Raw genomic sequence first — 13,375 nt, forward strand, 5'->3', positions numbered from 1 at the left:
AATTCAAATGCTAACTGGAGGGTCTCATCGACAAATTCAAGATGAGCCTATGCTTAGATTTAAACGAGTTAAGACTATAGTAAGATTACAAAGTACAAAGCACCATCCTTATCCAATCTTCAGATATCAAATCTTACTTAAAGTAACTAAAGATTAATTTGCAGGTTGAGTTGGTGGTGAGGCAAGCAAATGCAATGTTACCATTCATTTCGGGGACTAGAATAAAGGATAAAACGTTGAGGCTTAACAAGGTATTGGTCAGGCCACACATAAAAGTATTGTGAGCAGTTTTGGGCCCATTATCTAAGAAAGGATGTGTCGGCATTGGAGTGTCCAGTGGAGGTCACAATGATGATTTCAGGAATGAAAGGGTTAACCTAAGAGAAGTGTCGTGATGGCTCTGGGCCTGAACTCACTGGAGTTTAGAAGAATGAGGGCGGATCTCAATGAAACTTACCGAATGTTGAAAGGCCTCGATAGAGTGGATACGGAGAGGATGTTTCCTAGCAGGGGAGTCTAGGACCAGGAATTTCCTGAGCCAAAGGGTGGTAAACAGCCATGGAGGCCAAGTCATTGGGTATATTGAAAGTGGAGGTTTATGAGTAGACCCAAGTAGAACAACAAAGTGGACGTTGTTAGGTTCTTGATTAGTAAGAGTGTCAAAGGTTATGGAGAGAAGGCAGGGGAATGGGATTGAGAGGGGTATCAAATCAGCCATGATGGAATGGTTTAATTCTGCTTCTATGTCTTAAGGTCTTATGGTCTAACTAAAGATCAACTGGCAATTCAAAGAGGAAATCGATTGAGAAACGAGGAGAGGATTAGAAAAATATTTGGCAATATCAAAGAGACAAACAAACATTTTGGAAAACAATATTAGACCTGGAATTTTCTGTTGAACCCTTCTGGCATTTTTATGTAAAATATTAATTAAACTCAAGATTCAACCACTTTAGAGGACAAGGTACTGAGCTACACAGTATATGAACATTCTGGATTCATTTTCCTCATCTGTGGTAAACATCTAGCAGTCCAAAATACTAACAGGTATAAAGCAACACCATAGCCTCTACGCCATAGAGCCAACAACGCTTTACAGCAGTTCAATTCCCACTGCTGTCTGTAAGGAGTTCGTACATTCTCTCTGTGACCACAGATAGAATGGTTAAGAAAGGCACATGTCATGCTTGCCTTAATTAGTCAAGGAAATGGGTTCAAGAGTTGAAATGATGTTGCAGCTTTATAAAACTCTTAAATAGTCCTCATCTGGAATATTGCATTCAGTTCTGGCTGTCCCATTATGGGAAGGATGCAGAGACTTAGGAGAGGGTACAGTGAAGGTTTACCACGATGCAGCCTGCATTTAGAGAGCATGTGCTATAAGGAAAGGTTGGACAAACTTGGGTTGTTTTCTCTAGAAATTGAAAGAGACTGAGGGGGAGATAGGAATTTATAAGATTACGAGAGGCATAGATAGAATAGACAGGCAATATCTTTTTCCCAGGGTTTAAACATATAATACAACAGACCATGTATTTAAGGTAAGAGGTGTTAAATTCAAAGGAGATGTCTGGACAGAGCTTTTTTTAAACGTTTAAAATAAGAGTGGTGGGTCCATGGAATAAGCCGTTTTGAGTGATGATGGAGGCAAACATCATAGGGATGTTCAAAACGCTCTAAGATATGCATGAAATAGAACGATATAGACACTGTAGGCAGAAAAGACTACTTTGGTGAGTATTTGATAACTAATTTAAATAGTTTGATACAATATTGTGGGCTGAAAGCCTGATTCCTGTGCTATTCTGTTCCATGTAAGCCCTATTATGGAACAGAAACTTAGAAAAAGGATCAGTTAGGTTTTTGCTTAGTTATCCAATGACCCCGCCCCCCCGAAAAAAATGCACACTTGCAAATTTTGCATATTGAATTGAAATACAATGTTAAGGAAACCCAGAACATTATGGTGAAATAATGAAACATTGTTCACATCTTCCAGTACATTGCCAATTAATTTCTGTACACCAAAAGCCTACTGAAAATAGCCTTTCATTTTAGTTTACAGCCACGGTGTCCAGCTGGTAAGTGAACAAAATAGCCTAAATTATCCAGCTACACACTTACAATGCTCCCAAAGAAATCAAAACACACACAAATTTCAGACTAAGTTACCTTTTGACTTTTTTGACGACCTTGTGAGAGGAGGGGAGAAAGCAAAAGAATCCTCTTCTGCTAAAATTAGCTCATGTGGTTCTGAGTCTTTACCAGATTTTCTTCTGGTTGGTTTGTGGGTAACCGTCACTGTAAGCTGTTCCTCTTGCCTGTCATTCACAATATCAGTTTTGACCTCAGGCTTTGGTGTTTCTTTGCTCCTGACAGGCTGCTTCCTTGTTGTCTGAGATTTAACAGGCAAGGTAATCTTTACATTTGAAGTCAATTCAGCAATATTTTCTAATGCCACAAGGTGGGCACCTTTGGCCCTACTTCTTGTAAGTCTGCTAGGTGTAGACACCACAGGCACATGCTCAGTAATCTCCAACACTGAAAGTGGGTTGTTCAGTAGAGAACTGACTTCAGAAAGTTTATTTCTTTTTTGTCTGGAAGACCGCTGAGAAACAGAAGTGACTTCTGCTTGCTGATTCAGTGGTGTTTTCAAGGTACTGTCCAAGATGTGCTCTGTATCGGGTCTAACAGCAACACTTCTTCTTGTGGACCTCAAGACAGGAACCGTTTCAGTATGTGTCACATTTGAGTCTGGCAAATTGGCCTTTCTATCACATGCTCTTCGAGTGTTAGTTTTCCTAGTGGACCTTGTAGTGGTATGGAGAGAGTCAGTTTCCCAATCAACCTGCATACCTTTTAGCTCCCCCAAATTAGTTTCTACAATTTCATCTATCCCTATAACAGTTCTTCTGGTTCTCCTTCTTGGTATTGCAGGCGTTTCCATTTTACGTTTGACTTCCTGTATTTCTACTAATTCCAATTCCCCTTTATCCAGGGCATTGATTTCACCCATTTTACTACTTCTACTTCGCAAGGACCTCGTTGGCGTTGCCACAGCTTCCACACGTTTAATCTGTGTAGCTTTTCGACTAACCTCAGATTTGTCTGGTTTTGTTTCCTTTACTTCTTTATGCAAACTTGTCTCCTTTGTTATTTCACTATCTACCTGAACAGGTGACTTGATCAATTCAGGCAACTTTTCTACCTGTGACCGATCTTCTTTAAGAATCTCAGTTGAATTAGTTGCCAAATGACCTTCTGTAAGAATCTCAGTTGAATTAGTTGCCGAATGACCTTCTGTAAGAATCTCAGTCGAAGTAGTCATTGACTGATCTTCTTTAAGAACCTCCATTGCATTGTCTCCTTTAATGATGCTTGCTGAATCATCTGTAACATCTACACTTACTGTATCAGGCACACAATGTAATGGTTCAGCAACTTTATGTTTGTTTTCCAGTGGTTCAAGAACAAAGGAATTGTGCAGTTCTTCACTTTCAAAAGCATTATTCTCTGGAATGTCTTTAATGGATTCACCAAGTTTGGTTTGCAATGACTCACACTCGTTTTCAACCAGAGCAGGCTCCTGATTCATTTCTGTAGGCATTAACTGTTCCACAGCGACATCCCCATCATCATCTTCTAATATTAACGTGAAGTTTTCTTGAATGTTGGAACATGCTGGAACATTAATTTCACCCCATTCTGCATCACTCACAACTTTTGCTTTGTCACTGGATTGGTCTGGATAATCCAAGTCAGGTCCTTCAGCACATAAAACTGCTTCATGCTGTTTCAGTTCTATGGAAACTGTCGAGTGAGACACTTCAACTGGGCCTTCAACTTCAAATCCGTCATTCACATCCTGTAATCAGATAGCAGGAATTTTGAGTAAAAACGATGGACTGCAGTTCTACATGATTTCATCATGCAATACACAAAGAGGATTTGTGATATATTTTAATACCTGTACATAGAGGCACAAAAATGATGAAATAATTCTAAGTTATATTACAATTTAGGTTATCATTTTCACTGATCATTTGCAACTTCCATTGATACAAAGGCCGCTGCCAACCAAGCTATCTCAGCTAGTCCTGTTGGTTTACGTGTGGCCCAAATTTCTCTAAACCTTTCCATTGCACATACTTGTGTAAAGGCCTTTAAACGTTGTCATTGTACCTATTTTTATTACAACCATAGGTGAAGTCCAGCTTGTTCCATCAACCAACCACCTTGTGAAATTGCACTTCATATCCTTCTAAATCTATGCCCTCCCCTATCCCAAGAAAAACATGGTGGCAGTCACCCTGTTTTTCATGATTTTCTCTATTTTTAAAATGTGAGCAGCTGTTTATCGCGAGGTTGAGAGAGATGGTGAAAATGTGAAAACAGGCAAAGTGAAATCAAACCTGAAGGGGTAGGGATGCTTTGCAAGAACAGTACCAACTTTCCTTCCAATTGTATTCATCGGACTGAGACAGTGATTCAACAACTGAGGCTTTCCTAACTAGCTCCACCTGAATGGGTGAGGCTTATCAACACAAATCCAGATGCTCACAGAGTTAACCCAATAAACTTGGGCACATCAGCATCACTTGCGTGGACAGCCTTCGGTAAAACCTAGAGCTAGACAACTGAAATGGAGTTGGTGACGTTATGATCTTGGAGGGAGACATGCATGGTGGACTCAAGAAAGCGACAACCATCATTAAGAACCCTCGGCATCTAGAAAATGCCTTCTTCTCATTGCTACCACCAGTGAGGGGGTAGGGGAGCCTGAAGACCCATAATCAACATTTTAGGACAGCTTCTTCCCCACATATACATATCTTAACGTAATTTGTAGTAATTTTTATGTATTGCACTGTACTCCTACAGCAAAGCAGCAAGTTTCACAATACATGTAAGTGGTAATAAACTTGATTCAGGAAATTATAGCAAAAAAAAGGGAGGGACATCCAGATAAGTAATCACTATCAGGCTCAGAAATAAAGTATTATACAGCAAACACATTTGATATAATTATAGTTGGGTTCAAAAATGTGAATGAAAATCTTAGAACCAACTTCAGGTGGTCTTTAGTACATAAAATTTGTTCATGAGGTTCATGAAGGAAAATAGAATAAGTTATAGCATTGATGTGGTCAAAATAAGTGAGGGATTATACAGAGCAGTTGGGCTAAAGAATACACAGAATGAAAAGTCTTATTAATTGGGGGAAAAACAAATACACAACCAATTATGATTACAATGAAAATCCTGACACTTCAAAGCCATACAGACAAGTGGTAGCTAATAAAGGTAATGGAATGCTACTTGTAAGCAAATAAAAATCTGGGATATATAGGAAGCCAAGTCTCTCTTCAGGAAAGTGATAACTGATTCTAGTTTAGTCACAATAACCTACAAAGAATTAACTATCAGCAGAAATGTTCAGATGTTATTTTAGAGCAGAGATTTCCAACCTGGGTCCACGGACTCCTTGGTTAGTGGTTAGGGTACATAGCATAAGAAGGGCTAGGAACCCTATCATAAAATAAAGATAGAACTAGAAACAAAATATAACAGCTGCAATCTTGTAAATGTTGTAAATCTTGTAGATAAAAGACCAAAGGAAGTCTTTCACAGCAGAATATACCACACAGCTGTGGCTTATTTGGTATTTGAAGCTTTATGCTATCAAATCTACAAAACTGGCTGCTGCAACTTTTATGTTAACTATTAACACTCCAGAAATGTAAACTCTGAGACTGAAGACAATTAAAGCTACAATCACATAACGGGTGTGGAAACTGATTTTTGAAGTAATTTGGAGTAACCAGTTTGGCTCACGTACGTACACAAATTGGAACGAGGGAAGTACAGTCTGGTATGAACTGGAAATCATTGCTCAGATTACCTGCAAAAGATGAGTATTTACAGGTATTAAAACTGAAAATGACCCATCCTGTGTGCACTCAGCAACATCATCCATCACTTTATCATCATTTTTCTCAGTTCCTGGTAATGCTGATTTATTTTCTTCATTTCTTGATTCTGTTCTGGGAATGTCCTCATCGTCAATAACAATCAAAGCTGGAGAAGAATTAAACAGTAAAAATGAAGTAACTTCATTTTTCTTGCATATAAACATAAAAGTAAATATATTAACTCTGTTTTACAAAGGAGCACCGAATACGTTAATTATATGATTCAACATGTCAAACAATGCCTTTATAAATTGATGTGCATACTCCTGAGAGGTCTTCTACCTCCACAATTCCCTCAGCATTCCCTGCACTCGCCCTAACTCCATGCAAAATAAAATTTCTTGCTGCTTCAATATTTCTGTTCAAAGACAGAAAGAAAACCACACACCTTTTCTCCATTATTCATTGTAAATAACTTGATGTTCTAAATTTAAGTAATTCTTATAAAATCACTGCAACCACATTACAAAGACAGAAAGGACTAATCAACAAAGAACATCCAACTACAGCCTTCAATAACCAAGTTTCAGATTTTGCCTTTCAACTGGTAAATCAGGAACTGCACGGAAAACCACAACATACGAGTTTGGCATTTGTGGCAGCCTTGTTACCCCTATGAGATATGTTGTACCATTCATTTGGACAATGCTAATCTGCATTAACTTTATTTCACCTACTTAATTCTTTAACTTTTCAATGTTTCATCCAATATAAAACTATCAAGTCCTAGGATTGATATTTCCAGCTATCTCACCTTAGCTCCTACTTTAAAGTTATACTCCATGTTCTCAGTTTTGTCATCAAAAGGTATAGTTTCTCTCTACCCAATCAACTCTCTAGATCATTTGGGAAAAAAAACACATCAATTAAGCAACCTCTTGCTCTTCTATATTCAAAGAAATACAATCTTAATCTATGAGAGTTGCCCTCATAATTTAACTGTATAATTTCCCCAAGACATGATAGTCACAACCAAATGTAGTCCTCCAGATGGGTATTACTAGAGCTCTTTTAAGCAGTAACACAGGTTGACTGAAACTTATTATCAAAACAATTGTAAAATCAAGTTTTGACTTTTGGTCTTGGTGTCCAACACAATAGCATACCATCATTCTTGTGCCTTGCAATCAAGACACTGAGAAACCCACACAGATGTTTTTGATTAAATATGAAATGAACATTTCCTATTAATTCAGTTTTAAAGACATCTCGGAGGAACCTTTCACTTTGCCGACAGGGAAAGAATAATAGAGTATTTGGCTTTGATAGCTGGAAAGGATATGCGGAATTGGATAAGTACACATATAAGACTGAGGCAAGACCACAGAAGGAATTTTAATGCAAATATTTAAAAAACTTCAGGTACTATTTAACTGGGGAACAGTGGAGATTAACAATCATAACTGTAGTAGATGAGTGAGAATTCAGATGAATTTATTTACGTTAAAATACAGTGAAATGCATTGTTTTGTGTTAAGATGCGCAAGTGTTGCCACATATTCCAGCATCAACATGACACGCCCATAATTCTATGGTGCAATTTGATGCAGAGACACTGGAATTGGAATTGATATTGGTGTATTATTGTCACATGTAACAATACAGCGAAAAGCTTGCCTTCAGGACAGCAGCATAAAAACAGAGTGCACCAATAACATTCTTGCTGCTTGCCCACCCATGACCAACAAAGGCCTTAAACATATATGCCATGTATATATTTTGTATTAAAATAGTGACAAACACTTTGAACTTGGTGATAGGGGTAGGGAAAGCATGAGCACAGAGAAGCAGCTAAAATGGAGCTTAGAGGCATTGTCTGCAGACAAACTTATACCACATTCAAAACGTTGCTTGGTCAGCATTACAGCAATTAAAAGAGGAGACCTCTGGATCTCTGGCTTCTGAAGGTGGCTTTAACAAGACTTAATGCTGCAGTCCTGCAGGTGCATATTTCTCACTGCCTCAGTAAAGCAGCCAGGATGATCAAAGCCCCACCCACACTAGACATTCCCTCTTTCCCCAGAGCATACAAAAGCCTGAAAGTATGTACCATCAGACTCCGAGGACAGCTTCCGTCCCACCGTTATCAAACTCTTGAACGGACTTCCTCTACGATAAGGTGAACTCTTGACATCACAATTTACCTCGTTATGATCTTGCACTTCATCGTTTACCTGCACTGTACCTTGTCTGTGGCTTTTACTCTTTTTTTCTGCATTTTATTTGTTTTACCTTAATCTACCTCAACACATGACGTGATCTGAATGAACAGTATGCAACACAAGCTTTTCACTGCATCTTGCTTTATGTGACAATAATAAACCAATGCCAATTTTATAGTGGCTGGAACTATGACTTTGAAGTATACCAACGTTACCCAAAGCAACAGCTAATATAAATGTTTGCAATTGTACAAAAATCAACCAACATTAAGAATGGTAGAACATGATCTGCAAACTAATTGCCCTCAACACAGTTCTTATTTTTAAATCTTGTATTTTATTCAACTGGCCTGTTGTATTTGAAACATCTATAAAGTGACTGGATGTTATCCAGGTATCCAGGTACAACCCCTTTGGTTATTCAGGAACTTGGAGAAACATAGCAGTGATTCTGCATGAAAGGAAAAGGCAATAGTATCAAAAAGGAATAATAACTCATTTAGCCCAAGCAACCATAGAAGGCAAGGGGTGATGGTGGAAGATTGTTTTTGTGATTAATCATGTAGCACAGAGATCGGTATTTATATATATGACCTGTGAATATAAGTGATTGTGGGTAACAAAAAAAAATTGGTGTTGTGGATAGCAAGGAGGGTTATCTAAAGCTTCAGCAGGATGGGAATGTTGGTCAGAGCATTGGTACATGGAATTTTAATTTCAACAAGCGAGGTGAAGCATTTTTGGAGGCCAAATAGGGTTAGGACATATACTGTAAATAGTAGGACATCGAGGAATGTTGATAAACAGGGAGAGCCAGGGATGCAAATCCCTACTGGTTTGAAAATGGAAGTACAGGAGGCCGTGGAGGCAAACATGCCAGGACATAGAATATAAGAGTTGGAATGTGATGCTGCAACTGTGGCAAAACATGGACTAGGCCACACTTGATGCAGTTCCACCTGCCATTCTATATGAAGGATGTGACTATAGTAGAAAGTGCAAAGGAAAATGATGTTGTCTGCATTGCAAAACTTTAGATACGGGGAAGGAATGAATAAGCAAGACTTGTTTTCTTTGCAGCAAAGGAAGTTGAGGGATCACCAGAGTAAACTCCAATGTAAAAAATATCAAAAACAAGAGGGCATATAATAAGGACTTCTAAAAGATTCAGAGGGGTAGGAACACACACAAAATGCTGGAGGAACTCAGCAAGTTAGGCAGCATCTATGGAGAGGAATGTCTGGAACATGATGCAAGGGGAGGCATTAAACACAATACTATGTTTAATAGACATTTAGACACACATTTAAGAAGCTAAGGCACAGAAGGATACAGTCTTAATGCAGGCAAATAATATATATAGATATATAAACAAACAGTTCTAGGATTAGATCTGAACTGCCCAGACAGCAGGTAGCATAAACACTTGTCAAAATACTTCCTGCAAAATTAATGTGTTGGAAACTCCTGATGGTAACAGGTTTCTAACTATAATAACAAATATTTTTTTCAACAATTCTTTATTTGCTGGTTTTGCACAAAATTAAGTTATTTTATCTGGCCAGGACTTAGCACATATACACACAATACTTGATTTAACTAATAATTTTAAGGAAGTTGTATTATCTGTTTACACAACAATCATTACCTTTCTGAAAGAGTAAATGCTACAAAAGTGAAGAGTATGCTTATAAAAATAAATTATAATAATCTAATTATATGCAAAGCATTCAAAATTGTCTAAGAAACACTTAATGAGATTGCTAATATAAACACAAGCCTCATTTTTGTGTGAAACAATGATCCTCCATAGATTTTGTGGAATCTACAGCAATAATTAAGTATACAATACAGTGGATTCCGGTTAATTGGGCCATGGGTTAATCAGGGCAGCCACTGATTTGGGACAACTTTTGAGGAAAATGCAAATAGCTGGGATTCCCTTCATTTATTTGGAACACAATGTTGCTTAAGTGGGGCAAGAAACCATTGCGAACAGTTTCTAAATAGCGTCAGATGCATGCATTTGTGTGGCCATTAGACATTACACAGTGCTTAGGGCAAACAGTTTTTAATCAGCACCACACATCAAAGTTGCTGGTGAACGCAGCAGGCCAGGCAGCATCTGTAGGAAGAGGTGCAGTCGACGTTTCAGGCCAAGACCCTTCGTCAGGACTAACTGAAGGAAGAGTGAGTAAGGGATTTGAAAGTTGGAGGGGGAGGGGGAGATCCAAAATGATAGGAGAAGACAGGAGGGAGAGGGATAGAGCCAAGAGCTGGACAGGTGAAAGGCAAAAGGGGATATGAGAGGATCATGGGACAGGAGGTCCGGGAAGAAAGACGGGGGGGGGGGAGACCCAGAGGATGGGCAAGAGGTATATTCAGAGGGACAGAGGGAGAAAAAGGAGAGTGAGAGAAAGAATGTAAATGAAAATAAGTAACAGATGGGGTAGGAGGGGGAGGTGGGGCCTTAGCGGAAGTTAGAGAAGTCGATGTTCATGCCATCAGGTTGGAGGCTACCCACACGGAATATAAGGTGTTGTTCCTCCAACCTGAGTGTGGCTTCATCTCTACAGTAGAGGAGGCCGTGGGTAGACATGTCAGAATGGGAATGGGATGTGGAATTAAAATGTGTGGCCACTGGGAGATCCTGCTTTCTCTGGCGGACAGAGCGTAGATGTTCAGCAAAGCGGTCTCCCAGTCTGCGTCGGGTCTCGCCAATATATAAAAGGCCACATCGGGAGCACCGGACGCAGTATATCACCCCAGTCGACCCCAAACAGTCCTTCCAGGTGAGGCAACACTTCATCTGTGAGTCGACTGGGGTGATATACTGCATCCGGTGCTCCCAATGTGGCCTTTTATATATTGGTGAGACCCGACGCAGACTGGGAGATCGCTTTGCTGAAAATCTACGCTCTGTCCACCAGAGAAAGCAGGATCTCCCAGTGGCCACACATTTTAATTCCACATCCCATTCCCATTCTGACATGTCTATCCACGGCCTCCTCTACTGTAGAAATGAAGCCACACTCAGGTTGGAGGAACAACACCTTATATTCCGTCTGGGTAGCCCCCAACCTGATGGCATGAACATCGACTTCTCTAACTTCCGCTAAGGCCCCACCTCCCCCTCCTACCCCATCTGTTACTTATTTTTATGCACACATTCTTTCTCTCACTCTCCTTTTTCTCCCTCTGTCCCTCTGAATATACCTCTTGCCCATCCTTTGGGTCACCCCCCGCCCCCGTCTTTCTTCCCGGACCTCCTGTCCCATGATCCTCTCGTATCCCCTTTTGCCTATCACCTGTCCAGCTCTTGGCTCTATCCCTCTCCCTCCTGTCTTCTCCTATCATTTTGGATCTCCCCCTCCCCCTCCAACTTTCAAATCCCTTACTCACTCTTCCTTCAGTTAGTCCTGACGAAGGGTCTTGGCCTGAAACGTCGACTGCACCTCTTCCTACAGATGCTGCCTGGCCTGCTGCGTTCACCAGCAACTTTGATCTGTGTTGCTTGAAATTCCAGCATCTGCAGAATTCCTGTTGTTTGCGTTTAAATAGCACCAGTTGTGTGTGCTTATGTTCAAAGAGCAGTGATCTTTATCACTGATAGTTACTAAGAAATAAGCAATAAGACAACTCAATTTTGCTCACTGCAGTTTCAAGCATTCAGACTTGGAGATGCCAGAAACAGCAGGGAGCGAAAATGAAACTTCAACACGTTAGGAACAATGAAAAATTTGAAGGTATCGACAATCATCTTGAATGTTACAATGTAAATGAAGATTTGGAGGATGCAATCATTGAAAATTGCATTAAAGAAGTCCATTATCTACATGAGATGCCTGTGCTGATTTTACAGTCAATCAAAAGAACACGGCAGCATACAGGTTACACTGGATGAATTCCTCCATTGATAGCAATTAGGAACTAATACAAATTTAAAACTACTCTTGTAGTATTGACAGTGTTCTAATTTGTTCTGTATTACATTTAAATAAATAATTTGTTATTTGGTTAAACCGTAGTCTGTCTTTTTAAAAAAAATACCTTTTTAACTATTTCCAGGAAACTTTGGCTAATTGGGCAGCTGCTCAAATGTGCCACTGTACTCGTCCCGAAGCGTCCCAATTAACTGGAATCAATGGTACTAGTTTTCACAAATAAGCTCAAAGACAACAAATCATGTAGATTGGTTTATTGATGTTTTTACGCATATTTTTGTTCGGAAGAAATCTCGCTGACTTGGATTTCATAGACAAATCCACTCCAGTTGCTGTCAGATGTTTCTTGGCAAACAAACCTGTTGACTGCAGATGCTGCATTGAAAAGAATTCAAAAAAAAGCTCACCTGCAATAGTAAGCTGGTTTTATTTGAGCTAGGAGGTAATTTTAAGTAGAAGTAAAAAAAAGTAATTATACATACAATCAGAATCTGTACTGGATGGATGCAAATTGTCTTCACTCTCGACCAATCCTTCCTTTTCCTCTGGTACCTGAGATAGCAGTTGTTCCTTGGGCTTTTCTGGATGCAAGGTTTCACTGTTTAATCAGACAATTAACAGTGCAGAAATTCAGCATTTGATCCAATTTGTCAATGCAACTGTCTTTAAGCACAAGATGTTGCAAACATATTACTTTATCTAATCACCTTATCATATCCCTTTCTCCTTTATGTAATTATCTAACTTCCCATGTGATTCACCTAACTTCTACTTGAACTGTGCCTCATATAACCACTCTGTATAAAAAAGCTTTACACCAGTACCCTCCTGGATTTGTAGGTTACCTTCCCTATTTACCCCCACATCTGAAAGTATCTCACCCATGTCTAAACTATCAACTTTAAAAGATAAATTTAAGTATATTCAGCTTTCTGATTAAATTTACTTCAAACTTTGATTACAGTGCCACCACAATAAAACACCATTTAAAGAAAATCTAAAATACCTCAAGGTTCAGATCCGGAATTTTGTTTATTGAAGTTTAATATATACATTGGTCATAATGTTTTGAGTAAGAAACTGCATGGAACTTTCTTTTTTCCACTTCTCAAATTACACTTAGCTTTCAAATCAAGTCAATATGTTTTATTTCAGAAATTCTTAGGATCATATAGCAAAGAAACATACCTTTTGGAACTCTGAGCTCAGCCTACTAAACTGTCTTTCTTTGGGATGTGGGAAGAAATCAACACATGCAGAGGAAATCCACATGGCCCCTGGAAAATGTACGAACTCT

General features: G+C 39.1%; 1 protein-coding gene across 8 annotated transcripts in view; it reads right to left on the reverse strand.

Annotated features, from left to right (window-relative positions):
• Nucleotides 1-13,375, reverse strand: part of ahctf1 (AT hook containing transcription factor 1) — a 172,030-nt gene that overhangs the window by 4,333 nt on the left and 154,322 nt on the right. For all 8 annotated transcript variants that reach the window (XM_063055491.1, XM_063055489.1, XM_063055490.1 and 5 more), the window contains 3 exons: nt 12,561-12,676; nt 5,903-6,078; nt 2,173-3,865 (listed from right to left, as the gene is read on the reverse strand). In XM_063055491.1, coding sequence (XP_062911561.1) covers nt 2,173-3,865; nt 5,903-6,078; nt 12,561-12,676 — 1,985 coding nt within the window. The remainder of the gene's footprint in view (nt 1-2,172; nt 3,866-5,902; nt 6,079-12,560; nt 12,677-13,375) is intronic.

This window comes from Mobula hypostoma, chromosome 8 (genome assembly GCF_963921235.1).
Source record: "Mobula hypostoma chromosome 8, sMobHyp1.1, whole genome shotgun sequence".
Taxonomy (NCBI): domain Eukaryota; kingdom Metazoa; phylum Chordata; class Chondrichthyes; order Myliobatiformes; family Myliobatidae; genus Mobula; species Mobula hypostoma.